Genomic DNA, 23043 nt, shown 5'->3' with positions numbered 1-23043 from the left:
CACCAGCTCCCTCCCCGGAGTGCAGTGCCTTGGAGGGGAACAGGGTCACCCCCACTGAGTCAGCCCTCCTTCCCCCCCCCCCCGTTAAAAACCCCCAGGTAACAGTAAGCTGTTCTTGCACAGAGCCTGGGCCTTCTGCACCTGCCCTGATGTGTGCAAGCCATGAGAGAGAGAGGGAAAAGCCCTTCCACAGCCCCTACGCTCTTCCCAGCATGATCCCAGCTACAGGAGGAGCAGCAGCCACAGCCTTGAAGGAGGTACTCGCTCTAGCAACAGGTGCCCAGGAGTGAACAGGGTTCCAGGAGCTGGTGTCTGGGACTGGCAGGGGGGCCCAGCCGCCCCCGGCCAGCCAGCTGGAAGCAGAGCTACCACTGAAAGGGTCAGCGCAGCTCCCACCTGAGCCTTTTCCAGGAGCTTCCACAGCTGCTCCACCAGCCCCAACCCTCTCTGCTACCTGCCTTCTTTCCCCCATCACCTCCCCTCCCGGGGCGTGTCCATCCTGGTCCCTGTTTTCTGTGCAGATCCAGCCGTGGAGCTGAGCAGGGATCAGCCCCAGGGCACCGGTACCTGCAGCTTTCTACTAACCTCAGCCTCATCCGACACTCTCGCTCCCTACTGCCAGGGCTCTGCTCCCAGACAGACAGGTGGAGCAGGTACTGCACCACGGGACACCTGAAACAGGAATCTAACTGCTCAGAAAAAAGACCAGACCCGGGTAAAGGCAGAAATGGGGGCTGCGCCTGCGCCATGGTACTGAAGGGCAGCATGAGGTTTATCGTCCCTTCGTGCTCCAGCGATGCATTGCCATTAAAGTTCAAAGGCAAAGGCTCTGCCCTTGACCAAGCCATTTATGCTGTATTTAGGTCAAAATGAAAGGGGGGAAAAAAACAAAACAAAACAACCCCCAAGCAAACAAAACAGTAAGAAGGGAAAAGGCAGCTTCCAGTCATATTCTCATTTATTAAGGTCTATGCCAGCCTCAGGAGATAGCTCTTCCTGTAAGTAAACAAAGCAGGCGGCCGCATCTATAATGAATAAATTTATTGTCTTACAAAAATCATTGTCTAGAAATATGGGTATACAAGAAAACAAGATATTTGCAGTCAGATGCCTGGTGGTCAACAGCCAGTTTGATTAAAAATATCCAAACACACACAACAAAACCTTTGCGACAGATGTTAAAGCTTTTAACCAAAAAAGGAAATCCATGTTTTTTGAGCATGTGGCAGAGGAAGTTTCCTAGTTAACACTGATTCATTGTCACTAATATCAATAATACCACTTGGACTAGAGAGGTACATGATATGAAGCACAGTCAAAATTAATACATTAAATCATTGTTATATAGGCAAATTATATATGTAACATTGTCTTAGTACTGTAGTGTCTAAGGCACTTTCTGTAATGTCAGTTTTTCAGCTATTTAAACAAAAAGAACACTAACTACTCGCTGTAATACTGTTCAAAATAAAAAAAACAACAAAAAAAAGGATTCACATCCACTGGCATGTTAACACGTAGGCAGGCAACATCCACCGCTGACCCCCTGTAACCACAGGCTCCACACGAGCCCCACGCTGCACAGTACGGGCGGCCCTGCTGCTCCCGGCAGCTCCCGCAGCAACACCAGGCTGGCTGCTAAGGTGTCACGTCAGCCTCGGCTCAGGGTGCAGCCGCTCGGCTCCATGTCCTGAAGACCAACTCACTCAGCCATAAATTAATAAATTAATTTTGCCTGTGTTGCATGTTTATTTTCCACTGGTGTTCACATTATACTAGCCTTAATATATATACAGATCTGTTGGGCATAGTAATAGCAGGTCTCTACAAACGCAGAAGTACTGTACAGATGAGGAACGGTGATGCTATTTCAGTTTGCCTGTACTGCAGGAACACTAACTGATGAAGCAGGTGCTGAGAACACTTCAAAATGATATTGCAGGTTAAAAAATGGACACTACTCAGTCATCCCTACATTTCCCTCTAACACTTCCCAAGGCCTTTTCACAGTTCACTCGCTGATTGTGTGCTGATCACAACAATTAGGAGAAAAGAAAGATACAGGTGCAGTTTGGTCTTCACTGATCCAACAGACTCAATACAGCCGAGGGCCGTCTGAGCACAGAAGAAATGGAAGGATGTTGTCTGTACAACAAAGCATGCATAGTCATGACAACGCGTCTGTCCCAACCACCTACCCTCTGGGAATGAAGTTTCTGTATTGATAAAAAAAAGTTTCATCCTTCACATGATGCTTTATAAAATGGCTTTACAATGAGTATCTGGAAAATAGATGCACTGAACAGAGACGATCCCATTTTGTTTACTATATATAAAAAAGCAGTTGTACCTATATCTGAAGCAGGGTACAGTATGGTGAGGCTGGAGAGCCTTAAGACATAGTTGACCTATGATAAGTAACCTTGTAGCATGCCGACGTTTCGTAAGGCAGATTTACGGCCACAAGGCAGTTCGGTGGTCAGGAAAGTCCTCCTCCTTCTGCCGACTACTGTGTAAAAGGTCTCTGCATGCATATGGTGTGACGGGACTCTACTCAGCAGGGGCCGGCTGCGCTTCGTTCACGTCGCTGCCTTTGCTCTCCACGTCGTCGTCCGAGAGCTCTAGAGAGGCCCCTTCAATGTGCAGCTGGCGTCTCCCGGATCGACTCGAGGAGAAGGTGATGGGGCCCCCCCTCCTGCAAACAACAAGCAGGCAGCGATTGCTGATGGGTCACGTCTCGCTTGCAGCCCGAGTCCCGGTGCTGGTGGCTGCCCCTGAAAGACCTCCCTGCTGAACCGTGGGGGCATGCGGCAGCTCAGCTCCAGGCCACCCACGGGGCACACGTGGTATCTGAAACCCTCCCTCTGACCAAGGGGTCAACACGCTGTGCACAAACACATCCTGGTACTCCAGTATTCCTGCTTAGTTTATACCATCGCCTTAATTTGGCAAGTCCCAAGTAACTTAAAATATTGTCTCTGCACAAGCACCAAGTGCAGACCAAGTACTAAACAGTGGGTTCTCTAAAAAATGTATCAACTGCTCGTTTGTTAAGCGCTGCACTGCGCCGCTCCTGCCGTTCCTACAAGCCCACCAGCTCAGCTGCTCTTCCTTGTTGAGATGGTTTTTGTTCTGCACCAGCCTCACCTTTGCTGACTCCCATCTGTACTTGATACAGACCTTGATCTCAAAGGCCTGCTCTCAAGGAAAGTGCTGAAACACTCCCACGCCAGAGTGGGTCAGGAAAAAAGGGATCAGTACCAGCCACTGGGAAAAGCACGACTGAGCTGTCTCTGTCACATTTACCTACGGCTGGATTGAACTGGCAACCCCAGGGAACCTGCCAATGTAAGCTCCAAAAAGTTCAGGCTCAAGAGTTGTCAGGAACATCCCTGAGGTCTGGCAGCTTCTTTGATATCATCATCAGGCTCAGCAGTTCCCAGCAGGCTCCAGTTTGACCCATCCCCTAACGTTAGCAGCTCTGCTTCCGCAGCGCCACAGCTGGATGCTGCCCAAGGACGCATTGCGGAGACAGTGTGGGCACACAAGGGCCTGGATAAACCCCTGCCTGCTGCTACTGGCACCGCTTACCTTAGCCTGTTTTTCAGGGTGCTGACCTCCCGGCTCAGGCCCTCGTTAGCCTCTGTGGCGTCATCCAGCTCACGCTGAAGTTTACGTCGGGAAGCATTTGCACGTGTGGCTTCCTCTTCAGCCTCCTCCAGCTGGCGTTTGAGCTGCTTCATTCTGGCATTTGCCTTTTCCATCTAAAATACAAAACCAGGTCGTCAGGATCAAACTCAGCAGCTGCAACCCCACGATTTGGGAGGTCAGAGAGGGTAGCTAACACCCTGTCCTCCCCGACCACCCCGGCTGGAGATGAACCATCAGCCTCACTGCAGACTCCAGTGTGGACTCCTGGAAACACTGCCGAGCTCCTGGGTGTGGGATGCCAGGGTAGATAGTGGACCATCACACCAGAGCTAACACAGGGAGGCTTTGACTGCTGGGAGCTACTCTAGTGGTTTAGTGATCAAGACAGAGTTCCCTCAAATGTTTTCATTAAAATGCTTCTTAATAAGCCCTTTCTACTCAAGGTATGGTTTTATTTGCCTTTTCTGAGAAACAGGCCTCAAAAGCTAAGCCGCTCCACCTACCTGCTCCTTGTACTGGTCTGCGTGTCGACGCTCATCCTCCACCTGCATGAAGACTTCTTTCAATTTCTTCTCTGTACGACGGACCAATTTGTTAGCAGCTGCTCTTTCCCTAGAATAATCAAAAGCCATAATTCGTCCCAGTACTTGAAGGCTAGGAACACAAGATCTGTCCTTTCTGAAAGGCTCTCGCCTCATTGTGTAACTGATACTCGAGTCCTCTTAACACGTCTGCCACCATCAACAGAACCGATGTAGTTTTAGTGTGCTGGTGGTTGGCTGGGATGCAGCTCTGAAAGTGTAAAGTCTTAGCACTGGAGCAGTATGAGTATGGTATGCAGGCTAAGAAGAGAGATAAGAAGGTGCTTCTTCACAGTGAGATTAAACAGAGCAGCTTTAAAGTTATTGGTAACTGGTAACATGAGCCAAAAGCACAAAAAGAATGGAGATGGTGATTAAGACAGCCCACCTTCAGATTCTGGGAGGAACTAGCTAAAACTAAAAATAAAATGTGGAGGACCAAGATGGAAAGGACAGACAGGAAGAGCTCACTGCAGAAAGACTTCTGCAGAGGATTCATCTCAACAAACTTAAGCTGTCACGCCTAAGCTGTTCAACTTGCTTCCTCTAACCAAAGAGACCAGGTGTCTCAAGGCGATGTTTTATCTTGTCTCAGGAAACTTCTGCAGCACCCTGTGGATCCTGGGACTACCAGTCAACATATTCATCTGGTTAACTTCAAGAGTTAATTCAGCAGTTTCAGTTACGGAGCAAATAGATTCTGAAACTTTCAATCCCAGTTAACTTTACAGCTGTCTTGTTGAAGTGTGTCCCCTAAACAGTAGGTTTCTAGATACTAAAACCTAATTCCTGTGCTGTAAGGTAAGGTCACATCTCAGCCCTACAAAAACTTAAGGCATGGAGGTTTCAGACATTCAACTGAGAGCAAACACGGGCAAACAGATTTTTTCCTTACTTGGCTTCCTGCTCAAGCTGTTCTTCTAGCTGCACAATCTTGGCTTCTAGAGTAGAAATTGTTGCCTTGAACTTAGACTTCACAGATCCCTCCAGTTCCTGCAGCTTGGCTTTCAGCTCTTTGTTCTGCCTTTCCAGCTGCTGCCGTGCATTTTCACTCTTCTGGGCAGCACTCCGCTCCCCAGCTAGCTCAGAATTAAGTGTGTCAACCTTTCAAAGGAGAAGAATAGAAGATCATTTGGTGCTGTTCAGAGCCTCCACTTAACTGCACACCAAGACACAAATTACCCCAACAGCATTGTCAACAACGGATTCACCTGCAGCGTGGTCTTTCGGAACCGCTCATTGAGAAGCTCCATGTTGCTCTGCTCTTCCTCGAGTTCTTCCTCCAACTGTGCGATACGAGCTTCCAGCCGGCGCTTCTCATCCAGCAGTGCTGACCTAGAAAGGAAGTATTTGGGTCAAGACACGTTCAGATCTGATACAAAACAACCAGCAAGTTTGCTTCTGATACTTTAGGCATTGCAAATTGTCATGAGAAGCCACTGTGTCAGCAATTCTCTTCATAACAACAAGGAATTTTTATCATGAAGACAGATCAATACAGAATTTGCAAGCAGACTACGGAGAACTACAGCTTCTGGTGCCTTAAGTTCTTCAGATGCACAATTAATACATTTGATGACTCACTTTCCCGAAGCACTGTTTGCAATCTCATCAGCCAGCTCATCCCTTTCTTGCTCAGCATGACGACGGGCTCTTTCAGATGCAGCAAACTCCTGCGAAGGTTTAGGAAAAGATTCATTACAGCATTAGGAATCTCAAAACTTCTGCAAACAATTTAGCCTTCTAGTAACACTTCAGAGCATCTCCCAGAAGTGATATCCCTGAGGATAAATGGATAAGCAGAAGCCACAGCTGTGGAAGCTAGCAGGACACATCATCTTGATATTTGCTCCCCTTAACTGCCATATGACTACAATGGATTTACTTCTCCCTGGCCCTGAAGTGTTCCTTCCACAAAGTTAAGGAAAAAAAAAAATCTGTGAAAAATCAGTAACATTCAAGCCCTAAACAGCAGGAGAAAACCATTCTGTCACATGCTCTAATAAACGTATTCAGTGTAAAGTGGGCACTAAATTAAGTAAATTTTTTATGTTTTTACAGAGTACGTAGCATGAATGCAAGCAAAGTATAGAAAATAAAAGCTTTAGCACAATAGTATAAAAAGCACTGAATCCCATATTATAAAACTGTATTATGTGGTAGAAACACCCAGGCATTTGCTAAGAAGGACAATTAAATGCACTGCAAGTGCAAGACTGACAAGTTTGAAGTCCACAAAAGAGTGACATGGAGAAGCTCTAGTAAGTCGCAGGTTATCTGCAAAGGCTCAAACAGTAAGTGTAGCGAAATCTGAGCAATTGCTTCAAACTTTGGTCTGTAGCTAATACAGGACAAAAAGAGGCAGTCTCTCACACAAGGCAATTCTGCTGATACTTGACCTTGTGGCAGACCAAGGAGATAGCGGGAGGTAAGTGATACGTAGCAAGACTTAGAGCTCTTACATGAATTGCCATCAATGAGGGAACACATGCCCATTAGAGCAAGGGATGAGGACCTAAGATGGCAGAGTGATAAACCTCCACAGACTTAAATGGTCCACTGAGGTACTGGGGAGGTTATTAGGTTTTTATATATTTCCAATAATCAGTTTTAGTACTGACACTCGAACCTCCTTGCAAATTTTAATGAGGCCTCAAATCTGTTTAAGCAGTAGTAAAGCTTTCCTGCTACCCAGGCAGGGAAACGAAGTCCAGACTACTGGAATGATTCCTACAAAGCTATAAGGAGCTCACTAATGACCTGGGGCAGGGGGGAAGAGAAAGATCTCCAGGCTCCCATTTCTTTATTCAACTCACTAGATTGCTTTTTACTACTTTTTTTTTTTTTACTCTCTGATCTTCCCCTTACTCTAGCAAGAAAAACAAAATTCTTGGATTTCAATCTCACCTCCTGGAGCTGGAGTATTTCTGCTTCAAGACCTTTGAGCTTCTTTTCACTCTCTTTGGACTGTGCGAAGATCTCATCTCTGGATGCACGGGCTTCTTCCAGCTCCCGCTGGTAGTCTTTCATTTGAGCCTGCAGTTGGAAAGCAAGGAAAAGAAAAAGCCATGATGCATTAGGACAACCACAAGATTTATTAGTGGCTCTGAAGCATTTTGGCCCTTAAGAGGTAAGATCTTCCTCCCAAAGTGGCTTAATTCCACTTAAATATAATTTTCAGTTCTTATTTTCATAGCAAAACTTCATTTTCTCATCTTTCCATCACTCATTCCTCATCAGAAATATTCCATTATATGACTCCACTTCATTTATCAGTATATTTCTTGTAGGAAAAAACCTCTAGTAAAGAGCTGCTCAATTACATTTATCATGAAACTTGTGGAGAGGTAATGCTCTTGGAATTGACTTGGGGGGGGGGAATCTATTTACTTAAATTGACTGATAAAACCTATTACAAGTATGCAAGGTAAGAAACTGCTCAGTGTAGAAATAACACGATTCACCATTTTGCACATATAATGTAGAAGCACATACTTCTCCTTCCCTTAGGACACTTAACACAGACTGAGATCTTAATTCACAGGAGTGACTTGAGATGCTAAAAGAGTCATAAAGTTGGAGAAACTGCATTTAAGTTGTACCTGCATCTTTAGAATACCACCAGTCATGAGACCACTTATTTCAGGTGCTATAGGGAAGTGTACAGCACTCAGGTATGAACTCTCTAGCTGTTCTGTCCTCTGGGAATAGAGGATAGCGGGATACTGCTAGGTACCAGCATTTCTTGCTTTAACCTACGTTCCGTTCTCATTCAGCACCTGGACTCAGGTGCCCTCATTCAGTTGAAGTAGGATTTGAAGTAGGATTGCCAAGGAATAGAGCGGACAGGGCAGAAAGGCAATTTAATTTGCCATGTGCTTTACGTGGTGTTGCCATGGCCTCATACTCCTGAAGCTTTGGGCCATGGCACTGAAAATCTTTGGCAAAACTGAATTCTACCAGGTGTTGAATATTTTTCTGGGAATGGGAAATAAATCCTTGACATAAGTACTGCGTTTTTCTTGCCAAACTAAAAAGAATGGGCATCTTGGAACTTTTTAAAGCAACTAAAACTTAATCCTCCTTTTTCTCTGGAGCGTTTTTGGGTGAAAATGCCTTAAAAAGTTCAACTTGAGGAAGCAGCAGTCAGCAAGAGCAGAGCTCAAGTCAGTAAATTCAGATACAAACAACCATAAATTTAAAAAATGCAGCCTAGAAAGCAATACTCAGTAAATCCTTATGCAAAGTGTTGAAATAAAGAAAAAGATGACTATCGAATAGAAGTATTTGGGGGACAATCTTAACTCCTTACCGAGAAAATGATGAGAGGAGTTTTGAGCAGGTGATAAGTTCAGGCCAGATACTCTATGACATATGTCAGCATAGTCAAATCTGATACTCCTCTTGCCTTCAAGCTACAAATGTATTTAATGAAAAGCAACACCCTTGACAGACTGTCACCAGGAGAGAAAGCAGCTCAGTTGATTAGCTGTGCCTACCTGGAGCTTACGTAGCTGTTTGATTGCTTCATCTCGAGCCTTGTTTGCAGCTTCTATCTGACCTTCCAGGTCTTTCAGATCCATCTCCATTTTCTTCTTGGATGCCACAGCAAGAGCCCTCTGTTTGCGCTCATCTTCCAGTTCTGCCTCCAGCTCTCGCACCTGTGAAATCAAGGCATTTAACAGGCTCAGTTCCAGGAATGGAGCAAACAATCCTAACAAAATGGTTGGTGAATCCAAAAGGCCTTTGCGGAGCAGAATTAACAGTACTCGATTGGAAGAGACTACAGAATGCAAGCTACATGGGAAGACACTGCAAAAACAAATCCACAGATTGGAAGCAGAGATCTATGAACTGACAAAAAAGGAAAACAACGACAATAACTCAGCATCTGAAGCATTTCCATTTCATCTGTACAGCTACTTAGTGATCAGCTTCTTGCCCAGCACATCTATCCACATTTAGGTATCGCTCTAGGGCAGATGTCACTAATTCTGATTGAACCACTACGAGGAAAATGAGAAGTAGAATCACCTCATTTCCTCAAGAAAGAAAATGAAATCATTCCCTTTGAAACAGCTGTGCTACTGGCATTTATATACCAACAACTTTTTTTCAAAACAAAACAAAAAAGTATCTAAGCAGCAAGGCAACACGCACTAAGCTAAACTTATGCAAAAATAAAACTGAGCCAGAAATGCCACAGGTTACCAACATGAAAGAATATATTTTGTTTTGAAGCAAGCCTCCCTCCTCATGCTAGGGCAAGAGCTCTTGTCCAGTGAAAGACAATAGCAATTTGCATTTGCAGCGAGCTTCAAAAGCGCTCCAGGCCATGTTTATTTCTAAGAGATCTCTATATAGGTGATTCTTAGTAACTGCACATTTTCGTTTTCTTGTAATAAATCTTGATGTGTTTTTTTCCTGTCAAAGTTTAATGTTAATTTAGAACCATCTTCTCTTACAAGCATGAAATTTTAAAGGCATTTCTTGAGTCTTTTCTGATCTGCTTCATGTTACTAGAATTCTCAAGTCTGGCAAATCTGGAATCTTTGCCACGATTTTCATTTAGAAAACTGTTCACTTACAGTCTTTCAGTTTATCTCGGCATCCATGGATTTGTTCCTGTAATAGGATGGGCTTGAAAGTCCAAATAACATACCCCTGTCCTTGAAATACACCCACGCAGCAATAGCCAAACCTCTGCTTGCATGTTGAGTGTTTTTTGGAGGACCATCAGTAGCAGACTAGCACAACAGTTGACAGTGGCCAGTCCTCAACAAGACCTATTCTACTGTTTGTAAACATCAGTGCTTGGGATTTCTATAGGATGGGATCTTTAAGCAAAGAGTTTTATTTTTCTGGTAGCAAGTTTTGCCAAAGCTCTGTGGCTTCGGTGATAAGATCCCCACCCCCTTCCCACTGAGGTACAGTAAAATAGACATACTTGTTTAACCAGCATCCTCTTTTTCTCTTCATTCTGTTCATCTCTGGCTTGCAGATCTCTCTCAAACTGGGCTTTCATAGCTTGCATGTTCACCTCCAAACGAAGCTTAGCATCTTCTGTGGCCTGCAGTTCATCTTCCAGTTCCTCAAGCTGAGTCCTCATCTCTTCAACCTGTTGCTCTAAAGTTCTCTTTGACTTCTCCAGTTCATGGACCTAAGCCACAGACATTAATCAGACCCTCTCCTTCAGGTTTCTCAACATCAGCAGTTGTTAACAGCAAAATAAGACATTATACGAACTCAGTACACTACATTTTGTGATGCTCTGAATTGGACAATGAATCAGAACAGGCAGAGCAGCATCTCTAAGTCTGTATTAGAGAACCCAAACATCTATGCAGATGATTGGAGATGAGCTGTGCAATGTCACAGAAAAAAAGTAGTAGTGAGACAAGCTCTTAAATCTAGCACAGGTGCCATTAGTCGTTTGGCCAGCAACTTCTGCTCTCCACGTCTTCACATCTTTTGAAGAGCCCTGATGTTAATAAAGACCACTCCCCTTCTGGAGCATTAATTTCTCCAGAATTTTGGCTTATAAATCACAGCTTCAAAAAATTCTATTTTTGTGTCAAATATACTTCTCCAGCCAGGGAGTTTTCCTGTGTTATTCCCTATGCAGTATATAACAAAACTGTGTGTGGAAACGTACTTACATTTTTGCCCACATCATCTTTAGAGCTCATTAAGTCTTCCATATCTGTACGCAACTGTTTGTTCTGTCTTTCAAATTCTTCCTTAGCTTCCAAGGCTTCTTCCAAAGCCCGAGCCAGAGACAGTGCTTTGGTTTCCTTCTCCCTTGCTTCTGCTTCAGCACGATCTCTTTCCTCTGCATATCTGGCAGAAATGTTCTTTTCTTCTGCCAGCATCTGAACATAAGAAATAATTAATCCATCTCTTAAGTTCTATAATCAGGTCCTTCCTGCCTCAGGTGTTTTGGTCAATGAAGTGGTTAGGGCTCTAAGTTTAATTGGCCTTCAGAAGCTGTCTAGTCTCTCAATCTTGATCAAAGTGCTAGTAAGAAAACAGCTACAGCTAACTCTGGGATGAGATGAGGAAAGCAAGCTACTAATCAAGATTAAGTAAGTTTTACATTATTTTCATCTTTCAGTCTTTGCATCCTTTCTTAGTCTATCTTGAGGCATTTCAATAATACTCTTAAGTTTTTGTTCCAATATAATTTCCTTTTTGTATATAAAGAGCTTACTATTTGATCTCACAAAACTCAAAGCTGGCACTTAGCTCACTGAAATTATAAGTGACAAGTTACTCTTAACAAAGGCCAAGCTGCTCACAAAAGATTTATCAATAACCACAGTACTCTAGTCAAACCCTTCTTTATACAAGGCTCATTTATGCAGTAACAATATAAGCAAGATGCCATTTAAAAAAATCGTAGAAAGCAGCAAGATGACAGCAACTAGACTACCTGATCAAACTTCTTCTGCTTTTTCTCCAAGTTAGAAACAATCTGGCGCTGATGATCTAGATCTACCATCAAGTCATCCAGCTCTTGCTGCAGGCGATTCTTTGTCTTTTCCAGTTTGTCATAAGCCATTGCCTTCTCCTCTAGGCGTTGGCTTAAGGACTCCATGTCCTTCAATAATTTCTTCTTATTTTCCTCCAAGCCTTCAATGGTTCCCAAGTCATCATCTACCTTTTTCTTAGCATCAGCCAACTGAAATTTAATAAAACAAAATAATGTTCATCATTATGATGCATTATTCATGCATCATGAGAAGGAAAGACAGGCATCAGGTCCAAAATACAAAACCAGAAATAGATGTTATTGCTAGCTAAAGTAACGCAAAAATTGTGAGCTAGCAGGATACGAAGTAGGGGAAAGTCCTGCCCATTGCAGTTAGTTGTACTAGTCATTGTTGCAATGGAGAAAGACCACAGGAAATTTTATTCCGAAATCTGTTCTAGCATGTGTGCAAATCACATGACATTTTTCTGAGAGGTTTAGGACACCAATTCATCTCACCTGGAATGCGTAGGCCTTACAGAAGTCCTGCCATTTACAACAGCTTACCTGTGACTGCAAAGCGAGCATCTGTTTCTCCAAGTTCTTTCTGGCCTCCTCTTCCTCTTCCTGCTGCTCTTGCAGGTTGTTCTTCTCCTCTTCAAGCTGCCTAATCCTGCTGCTCAGGTTGAGTTTCTGACGGGTTTCTTCCTGAAGCAGCTCCTGTTACACAAACAGGCATATTCAAAGTTCAGTTTGGTTCATAGCGTGTTAACTGTGGCCTTGGGCTACCACCCTCCGTTACTCTATATGGAGTTTCACGTTTGATTATTTTTTCTCACAGCATTTTTGTACAAGGACATGCTTATGAAGACATCTGTAATTTGGGTTTTCAAAAAGGCACTCCTCATTCATTTTGGGCACACTTAAACCTTTATAAAGCATATTTCTGATCAGGGAATCCATGCCACTGTCTGCTCTAGGAGTTAATGGATGATACTTTTCTGTCTTTAAAGGGACGAGCACAGAAGTCACCTTCAAACTATTTTTCTTCTTCCAGACAAGCATACAGAGTCCCCATTTTAAACCACCTGGGAAGAATATATAGCACCAAATCCTGCAATGGCAGCATGCTTCCAAGTTTTGCTGCATTGCTTAAATATAAAGGTCAGTTTAAAGATAGCTGTAATGTGGCAGTGGAAACTTCCGTCATAACGGAAACTAATAAAAGGTATAACCACCCCCCTCCTCCATCCTGTTCCTCACAGACCTCTCCAATTGTGATTAGCATTATTCAAGTAGTCATCATTAGCATTTTTATACAGGGGAAAAAAAGAGTATATTTGAGTGATGAATACATGCATAAAGCTGCATTGTTTAACTCAAAAACAAACACTGGCAGTTTTAAGAACTTAAGCTGTCAGTAAAAGACAGGGTATTGTCCCTCATGCCTTTCATATACCCCAAGGATCTTATTTACATTAATGTTCTACTTGGAAAGTTGTTTTTTTTTTTTTACTTAATACTTATCTCCCACAGAGACTAAGAAATAAGAGAAACTTAAAGGCTACAGTCTATCAAGTAGTGAATCTTAGATAATGAAAAATGGGCTCCACATGTAGCTGAGCAGTCGTTATCCATTGCATTTCACTAGACTTCAATAGGAAATACAGCTTGTACCCAAGGGACTTTCCAAACCATGAATGAAAATGTATTTTCTGTTATGCAGTTAGCATTTCAAATGAGGAACAAAGCTTCAGTGCAAAGTTCAAGCTTCACTGCCCACACACCTGTGTATCCTGAAGCTGAGATTCCAAACTAGCCGCATCCTTGGCAAACTTAATGCCTTTCTTCTCTGCTTCCTCCAGGAGACTTGAGACATTATCCAACTCGTTCTGCAAAGCAAGCAGTCTAAAGGTAACAGCACGCAGCTGACTCACGGCAAAGCCTACGTCCCACTGGGAGCTGGAACTGCAGAACACAAAACCTCAACAAATTCCAGGTATGGCAAGACAACAATAGATCCCAGTACAGAGATACAACAAGCTAAAAATACTGAAGTTTGGTTAGAAACTTGAAGTTGGATGTCAATCTTGAACTTAAGGGTACAACATAACAAGAGTTAGGTATGCTATTTAGCAGAGCACGTCATTCCAATATCTGCATTCATACTCAAATGCTATTTTTAATTATAGGACCATATATTTTACAGGACCATTAATTCAGGGATTATCAGGGTGGCAGCTGGGTTTAAAGCATCACCACAAGAGAAAAGGTTACTGTCAGGTGCCAACTATTGCTATTTTAGGCTATGCTACTTGTATATAGAGTGACAGACTGCCCAAAAGCTTCCTCCAAAAAGAACTGGGCCGTTCCCTTTTTGAAGCACTTTAGCTTGATTTACCTAAAGTACTTGTTGCTGTGGTTTAAAAGCCAGCCCTGACGGCATTTTGTCCATTTTCTCCATTTCCCAGAAGAATAGGCCTTTACTTGCAATCCCTATCTGTCAAGCTCCCAACCTTGAAGCACTAAAGAAAACCTGTGACCATCATCAATCAGTACAGTTTTGCTCACACCTACAAGTGAACTCAGCCCAATCTACTCAATTCCATATCCAAGCCAAAAACCCGTAGGCCAGCTGTCAGCAGAGCCTCCTACAGGATTTGGTCTCCAGGATGGGAAGCCATGTACTTAGAAGCCACTGTAATTCTCACATAGCCCAAAAAGTTCAGGATTAATGTCATGGCTGTCCAGCTATCTCCACCTGAGGCACGCCACCACTTTAAGGCCCCTCAAGTACACGAGTGCATGACTGAGATCACGTCCCACATCAACTACAGACCCAGTTCCTGTAGACCTAGCTGCATCTTTGAAAAGTCATTTCTCCTAGCCATTTCTACATTGGTTAAGGCTTTTACTTTCTTGCATATTTTTCAACAGTTTAGGACTTCCATACAGCCTTACCTGCAGCTTGTTAGCTTTCTCCGCCAGTTCCACCCTCAGTCTTTCTCCTTCTGTGACCTTAGCGGTTAGCTCTTGTACCTGAGCATCGAGCTTCTTCCTCTTATGTTCAGACTCTGCCTTGACCTGCTGCAGTACCTTCACTTCACAGGCTAACTCCTTGTTGTCGGACTCTAGGCCTTGCTTGTTTTTTTCAAGATTTGCTTTGAACTAGGAAAAACAAAAGGAAAGAAATTCAACACTTTGTTACATATCAATACAGTTTTCTGCTAAAAATATTCAGTCCAGCAAATCAGGTTTACAAGTTCAAAGATAAAACAAGTGCTCAGCCAGTTGTAAGTAGGGAGTGTTTAAAATGCTGCCATGTAACATTCTGTGTATATTAGCCAAAGACTAAGTTAATGCAAGTTATTCCACTCTAAGATATCACACGTAACAGTGAGGACCAGAAGATACTTCTACGAATTCAACAAGATCTGGGATGGCAGTGCTGTAAAATGACTGTTTGAGTAGCACTGTAAGTAGGAAGGAATGTGCCCATTAACAGATCAGCATGGCTCATCTCACAGAAATAAAAGGAAAGATATCAACTAAAGCTGCCCTGATTTTAGTAGGCGTAGCAGCCTGGAAGTGCATAACAAAGCACTTTTCACCACTGCACTGACATTTGTCAAAAACCTTTTTAAAAAAGTAATAATTGGCATAAGGGATGTTTAAGTGCCATTCTTACTATATCACTAGAACTGACATCATCTTATCACAGGACCTTTGTCTAAGATTGCAGGGTATTTTTCCATCTTTTCATGCTCTTATTGAGAATATTTAATGAACAAGGAGCAGAAGACATGCATAAGATCTTCAGGTGAATAAACTATAATTTCCTCCAGCTTTAACTACTATGTTTCTCACTTAGTATTTTAAAGTAAGGAAGCTCGTGAAATATTCCCTACATAAAAATATTACTACAGTATATGAACTGTCCACACATACATTTGTGAATGACCAGAACTATAGTTTCACAAATTAAAGATAGGGGTTTTTTTTCGGCAGTGTTGGAATAATTCTACTTTTGAGCAAGACACTCAAGCTACACCAGTAGGAACCATGCTATCCAGGTGTCCCCCCTCCTGCCTGCTCTGGTGGTGGTTACCAGAGAACAGAATACAGCTGTGCAAGTTGGCAGGATACTCCACAGATTTCTAGCACTGGAGGTCACAGTACAAGCATGAAGTTAAAAGGGGCTGGAAGAACTTTTACACTACCTGTACTGACAGTCTGTTATTTGTGAGTGCTGACATTACAATTACCGTATTTGGAAGCATTCTGCAGTTCACTCATGCAGAGAACTGCTTTTCACCAAATAAGCACGTGGGCTGCTGGAGAATTCCTACAGAAGTACTACATGAATTTATCTCTAGGTGCACCGTTTCCAAGTTTAATGAACACTTTTCAGATAGATGCCAAGACTGTCTAATAGTTGCAATATATTCAAAGCAGCAGGATATATTTGATCCAACTGCGATTGTTATGCATGTATAGAGGACAACGTAGATCTGCAGATATCAGTGGAAGGGATCACAACACTTGTTAGCTATAAAAAGTCCTGAAGCAGAAAAATGTATTTCTGTAATTCATTTTCTTCTCACCCTTTTGGCCTGTTCAAGTTGTTCAGAGAGCTCTTCCAGGGCAGTAGCATGCCTCTGCCTGATTTCCTGGATCTGTGCTTCATGGTTTTTGGTTTCCTCTTCAATTGCTTTCTTCAGTTCAGCCACCTCCTGCTCTCGCTTTGTCCTAGAGAAAGCATCAATGGTTATCAAAATCAACATTTTAGTCTTTTGTAAATTAAAGATGAATTTTAATGGTGCCTTCTTACACAGACGTATGATCCTACCTCAGCTCTTGCTGTGCTGCAGTGGTATCCAAGGTATCTTCCAGTTCAGTTTTTAAAGCCTCCAACTCTTCACTTAAATCTCTTTTCTGCTTTTCCGCCTTGTTGCGTGATGCCTTCTCAGATTCAAGATCCTCCTGGAGTTCTGCAATTTGAGCCTGCAACTCTCTTATCACTTTCAGTGCATTGTTTTTCTGAACTGCTTCTTCATCACCTCTGTTAAACAGAGGCACAACAGTTAATGACATTTCGTAGCTTCAGATCTGTTCTCGTAACAGTCTAGTGTTATTTAAATTATGTACACAAATAACTCAACTTTCCCACTAGAATAAAATAGACCTTCTAAAACTTCATAGACAGAAACCCACTACTGCACTGTTATTCTCAAGATCCTAACAAGCACAGCGCCCCAGGTACTACTACAGATGCACTACTAGAAATGATTAAGCTTTCAAGTTTACATTCAAGTATTCCAGTTTTGTAGATCTCAACATTGACCTAAAAATGCACCCTGTCTGTAGAATTTTCTCTTCCCGCAAAATTATGGATCATTACTCAGAAACTACAAAAGGTGTTTAGTTGATACCTGTGGCTGCAAGACTACCACACAAGTCTTTCAATGATTGAGTATGACATATGTTATCAAGTACTTCGACCATTAAGAAGGCTGAGAATTACATGTTTCTTCCCTCCTGAGGCTGAACTCTGGGAGACTAAAAAAGCTTCCAGAGCCCAAATGCTATTATACTCTGATGAAACATTGGTTTTGGAGCTTTGTAGAGCAAGGATACTGATAAAACACTAAATTCCTCTTTTGCCATGTCTATACACAGCACACAGGTGTCTAGAGATGCTCTAGAAACATGAATTGGCTTCTGCTTTAACATTCCCAGTCCTAACTGATAAGTTTGCAGTCAGCTGAAATTCTGTATGGGAAAGTAGGTTTCTACCACACTTCCGTAATCATAAGCCCCATCATGCTCTGACCTAGCAAGAGCAGCCTGCAGTTCTTCCTCTTTCTTGGCCAGCTGGATCTTCAGTTCTTCAATCTGGGCTTGCAGCTCAGCTATTTGGTCCTGTAGATCTGTTGTTTCACCATCAAGTTTTCTTTTAGCTTTTTCTAATTCTTGACGGGTCTTCTCCTCCTTTTTTAAGCGCTCTAAGGAAGCAAAGAATTATATGCATAAGGAATTTTTTCTCTTGTCATCCTCAGAAGGTTCAGGGGCAGGGCAGTGGGGTGGCAAGAAGGGTGGGAAGTTTAATATATGCTGTGTCAATTCTTTCTCCAGTCTGCAGCTGGAAGGGTGACTGGGAAAGCTGCAATAGCAAAGTAGGACTGTATGATTTAGATAGAAAGTCAAGAGAAAGTCAATTACTGGAGAAAAAAGTGTGAAGTAAGTGAACAGAAACATAACCTCATCTTGATAGAAAATAAGGAATGGGATCTAAAAGAAGAGCAGTTTGAGCTGCTAGGCCAGGTGATCACAGACATCAGGATTCAAAAATGAAGAACAACTACGGACTGGAAAAAATGATAGCTTGCATAGTTTTGGAAGGGCTAGGCTAGACTCCAAAAGGTCTACTGGAAAATAGTATCGCTTAAAGAAAACTTGGATAAACCACTTTTGCAAGTATCTGCGCCCACTAACTCACATCCCACTGATGTTTAGCAAGACTTTGCAACCCTGGTAGCTTCCAGTGATTTATTTGTGTAGCCAAGATACTCCTGCCCTAAGGTATCTCTTTGTGAAAACCATCCAGTTATCAGTGCCATAGCAATAAAATATATTTAGGTGATCTGCCTGTTGTCTGATTAAGATAGTTACTGGCTGCATTGTTTACAGTTAGCTAATGACCAGGTATGTAATATATTTAAGACACAAGAGGGTTTTGCTTAGCATAGCATTAGCACAATTCTATATGGATTAACATAAATGTAAGTTATTAGACTTGCTCAATACTTTGTGGGTCCTCAGTGAAGAGATTTCTCTCACACCCTTCCTAAGCCTGCTACTGGATCGGGACACCATTTTCTACACAGAAAGGAAGCCATGTTCAAGAATCATCTCTTAGAGCCACCCAGGGCTATTTGGGATTTTCCAGACAATCTAAAGTAACACTGTTTTTCTCTAAACAGTTCCTCATTCAAAGAAAATAGCACTTTTCCCTCTGTTTTTACATTATATTTCTGGTGAGTGACAGAACAGTATCATAAGACCCAATTTTGTAACTGAGAAAGCTCATCGTAAACTGAATTAGTCGTCCCCCCCCCCCCCCCCCCAAATTTCAATACCTAGCAGTGCCAAGACCCTAGCGGAGAGACCTTAATGGCTTCTTGAATCATCTCAAAGAGTAAATATCATTTTACTGTGCTTTACCAGCCAAGAAATCCTTATATTTAAGCTTTAATTTCCATTTCTAAGGTCATTGGTCTTGGAATAGTACCATAACCAAATACATCTGTCAAGTATCTTCAGAAACACTAGTCCTGATTGATAGTCCACAACTATTCAAGCATTATTTTCCAGTGAGTAAAGCTTACTCATGCCCATCTTAAAGTCTCTGAATATGATTTTTAAAGAAAAGGTACATCAATTACCTACTATCCCTGTTAGTTTAATACCTTCCTATACAGATAAGATTAAACTTTGGTATTCTTCCATAAGCACATCAGTTTTAAGATATGCAGCAAGACAGGAATAATACAGTAAGTGAAAAAACTATTTCCAAATTAGGGCACAGAGAGCAACTTTGCCTTATATTTTGCAACTTTAACTTGGCAGTTTATTAATGTTGCACAATAGCTATTTACAGCCCTAAGTAATTAAAAAAAACCCCATAAAATCAAGAAAGGTTACATATAGGGCTAGTTTAGCCTGTGACAACACAGGCAAAACAATCAGAAATAAATGGCCAAAGAAATTGAACCATTTTAGATAAACAAAGCATTAAGAAAAGCAAAACAATTCAGATTTGCTTATTCAAAAAAATATTAGAAGCCTAATGAATGCCTACTAACATTCTTCTAGAAATACGTTGTTCAAATGTGTTATTATAGAAAAGTGTAGCAACTTCCCAGGAGACAGATGTTTTACCTTGTTACTAAGGGATGCATGCAACAACATGAATTTCTGAATGTGTCTATAAATGAAATGGATTCTCAAAAATGAAAAACTAAACAAGTAAAACATGAGAAAGACTGAGCAGCCAAATGCAACAAGTCTTGCAAGCAACACAAATTTCTTTCAAGATTTAGATAAAAATAACAGCTTTTAAAGTATCTACATATAAGGTTACACTTAGCAGACTGGACCAGATACTGCATACATTGTAATAAGTGATCCATTCCGTTCTAGCGTGACGTCCAAGCTGTTAATACGCAAATGTAGTAAGAACAAACCTTCCAAATCGGTGATCATCATTTCCTGCTTGTTCTTGAGCTTGGCCAAGTTTTTGGCCTTTTCTTCTTCTTCAGCCAGCTGAGAAGTACATTCAGCAATTCGATCCTCCATCAGCTTCTTTTCCTAGTTAGGAAAAAGGGAAGAAAGAGTAACTTCTAAAATACAGTTTGAAGAGTCACTAAGCAGCACAAATAACTGAATATACAAAATCCATACAGAGGTCTCATACAGCACGTATAATACAGATTTTATTTCAAGTGACTGACCTGTCAATATTAAGGATCAATTGCAATAGTACAGAAACATGAACATTTGTTTTCCAAGAAAGTCAGACTTGGAATTTAACACACAGGAGGCCTGGTTTTAGGACAGCACTTGCTGTACACTTTTGGAAATCTGTTCGCAAAGAACAACAGTAGCTGTGATCAACACTGCTTCCAGCTCTTAGATTTGGAAGACTCATGAAATTGGAAAGAATGCATGGCAAATACCTCCCTTTTAAAGGTCAGTTTAAAAGAAGCTCTAAGTGTCTCAGCTTCAACCTGTTCAAACCCCACAAGTTTTCAGGCGCAAACTCTATAGATAATGTAACAGCATAACAGCAGTCTCAAATGTTTTGAGAGCTATCACTTGGTACTACTATTACTTATGTGCAGAATCTCCACCGCACATACTGGTCTCACCTTCAAAAATTTGGAATTTTGGTCCTCCAACAGTAGGATCTCTTCCTCCATCTTCTTGATCTTAGCTTCAGCTGTCACTTTTTCAAGCTGCAACTTCTGTCGGGCTCCCTCCTCCTCATCAAGCTGTTCCTCCAGGTCCTGGGAAGAAAGGCAATTGCATCTGTGCATTTTCCAGGTTACCCATGTGGGGTTTTTGTTTTGTTTTGTTTTTTTAATATTGGTGAAAAAAAGCATTCTTTTGAAAAGCCACCTGCCCTAACTAACACTAAGAACGCATTCGCTTTTTGCTAGATTCATTTATATCAACGATCTGGTAATGAAATTAAGGGCCATGTGACACACGTGGAATTTTTTATACTCTATTTCAGCTTTGGCTGAAAAATGCTGTTTAGGTAACATACACTCACTTCACCAGAGTCTTTCACCTTCTTAATTCTGAACATAAAATTAAAAAAATCTACTTAATGACAACCAAATCAGGCTTTATGTCAAATACTTCCTGGCATACTGCATCTGAATAGGGCATCTGGTGTAAAAGCGCAAGCGTCTGGGAAGAGACGCCACAGGAAACAGATCTGATTTCAGTATGAATCTAGATCTCAATATTACAGCTGAAATGGTTCAGATACTGCCACAAATAGCTAGATATGACTAGAAAAGTAATTATGTATTGCGCTTCTATTCATTCACAGTTTTTAATAAGGTTCTCAGCCACACATTAATGCACACTTATTAAAAGGCATCAAGGGCTCTGAGATGTGGAGTTTATTTCCCCTTCAAGTGCCTTGAATATTTTGAAAGATAGATTAAGTTCTCAGGTACTCCCTTTTTTCAAGGTCTTCGTGTATTCAAAAAGGAAGCATCTAAATCATCCGATTTTCACAAAAAAAACCCCAAGTAACTTGGAGGAAATGAAGTTGTCTTAGTATCGTAAAAGTCAAAGAAAGAATATTCTTCATGATATCCACTGGATTTCAGTCAAAAAGGAACATTTCTCTCATAAATGACATCATCCCATCAGTCTTTGTTTCTATAAGAAAGCAGGTAAGCCTCATGCAGTCATTCCCAGTTCCTCCCCCCTCAAAAGTGCTTGCTACCTTTAATACTCTATCTGCGTACGCTATAGCTACCAACAGGGCATTTTGACTTTTCTTTTTCTTTCCTCACCCTCATATGCCTGGAGACCACAAGAAGCTGAACACAGGAAGAGAAGAGAAAAAAATTCAAATCGATTTTATTCCACACATGGTGCTAAGGAGCTAAATTCCTCCGTGCCATAGGGATGCTGAGGGAGCTTTCCCATCCTTAACTGTCCTGTTTGCATGCTTTTCCATTTCCAGTTACCAAGAGGCATACCTGAATATGGGCCTGCATTTTCTTTTTCTCATTCTGCAATATTTGGTTTCTTTCCTCTTCCTCCTCAACCCTGGACTCCAAATCATGGAGAATTTCTTCCAACTCTTGTTTTTTGGCAGCCAAGCGAGCCCTCATCTCCTCAGCTTCTGCAAAGAGCTCCGTCTCAGCCTGTAGCTGCTCTGCAAGAATGTTCTTCTCTTCTAGAAGCTGCAAATATACACAAAAGGTAGTAAAGCAGTAAAAATGACATTTCAAAGTCTCTCATGGGAGATTATATGTATGACAACTACAAAGTTACTTAAAGGCCAAGTTCTGCTCCAACTTTTCACTCCCTGGTCAATATCCAAAACCAAAGACTTTTAGCAGAGGGCTTTATCAGCAGTCCAGAAGACACCAGCTTTCATAATAGGGCTACAGCAATTTTCACTCACTTCTTCCCCCAGTTTAAGGAACAGATCTCACTGCGCCTACCCTATGTGCCCTGTTCTACCAGCAGCAAGAAGATGAGGGAAGTGCCTGTTTCCTGGACTGTTCCTCGCACTCATCCCTGCATAGTGGCAGAGCAGTGGCAGGGGTAGCCGGGCTGAAGCTGGCACTTGGAGTCACTGGAACAGAACTGGAACACATTACTTCTTGCTGTGTAAACCTGATGATAGAATAGAATAGTCCCAATTGGGAGGGACCTACAACAATAATCCAGTCCAACTGCCTGACCACTTCAGGGCTGACCAAAAGTTAAAGCATATTATTAAGGGCATTGTCCAAATGCCTTTTAAACACTGACAAGCATGGAGCATTGACCACCTCTCCAGGAAGCCTGTTCCAGTGTTTGGCCACCCTCTTGGTAAAGAAAGGTTTCCTAATATCTAGTCTGGATCTCCCCTAATGCAGCTTTGAACCACTCCCATGTGTCCTGTCACGGGATCCCAGGGAGAAGAAATCAGCACCTCCCTCTCCACGTCCCCCCCCTCAGGAAGCTGTAGAGGGTGATGAGGTCTCCCCTCAGTCTCCTTTTCTCCAAACTAAGACAAACCCAGTATCCTTAGACACTCCT

At 42.1% G+C, this 23043-nt stretch overlaps 1 protein-coding gene across 3 annotated transcripts in view; it reads right to left on the bottom strand.

Moving 5' to 3' along the window:
• Positions 1-940: 940 nt before the first annotated feature.
• Positions 941-23043, bottom strand: part of MYH10 (myosin heavy chain 10) — a 106036-nt gene continuing 83933 nt past the window's right edge. For all 3 annotated transcript variants that reach the window (XM_076353654.1, XM_076353652.1, XM_076353653.1), the window contains 20 exons: positions 21990-22196; positions 20634-20771; positions 19950-20073; positions 17537-17708; positions 16553-16765; positions 16308-16452; positions 14665-14871; positions 13491-13595; positions 12271-12423; positions 11665-11913; positions 10892-11104; positions 10180-10392; positions 8732-8893; positions 7140-7268; positions 5817-5905; positions 5444-5567; positions 5128-5336; positions 4155-4263; positions 3592-3764; positions 941-2695 (listed from right to left, as the gene is read on the bottom strand). In XM_076353654.1, the coding sequence (XP_076209769.1) occupies positions 2551-2695; positions 3592-3764; positions 4155-4263; positions 5128-5336; positions 5444-5567; positions 5817-5905; positions 7140-7268; positions 8732-8893; positions 10180-10392; positions 10892-11104; positions 11665-11913; positions 12271-12423; positions 13491-13595; positions 14665-14871; positions 16308-16452; positions 16553-16765; positions 17537-17708; positions 19950-20073; positions 20634-20771; positions 21990-22196 (3279 nt within the window). In that variant the 3' untranslated portion in view covers positions 941-2550. The remainder of the gene's footprint in view (positions 2696-3591; positions 3765-4154; positions 4264-5127; positions 5337-5443; positions 5568-5816; positions 5906-7139; positions 7269-8731; positions 8894-10179; positions 10393-10891; positions 11105-11664; positions 11914-12270; positions 12424-13490; positions 13596-14664; positions 14872-16307; positions 16453-16552; positions 16766-17536; positions 17709-19949; positions 20074-20633; positions 20772-21989; positions 22197-23043) is intronic.

This window comes from Aptenodytes patagonicus, chromosome 16 (assembly GCF_965638725.1).
Source record: "Aptenodytes patagonicus chromosome 16, bAptPat1.pri.cur, whole genome shotgun sequence".
NCBI lineage: Eukaryota > Metazoa > Chordata > Aves > Sphenisciformes > Spheniscidae > Aptenodytes > Aptenodytes patagonicus.
This window is presented reverse-complemented; position numbering and strand designations above follow the sequence as displayed.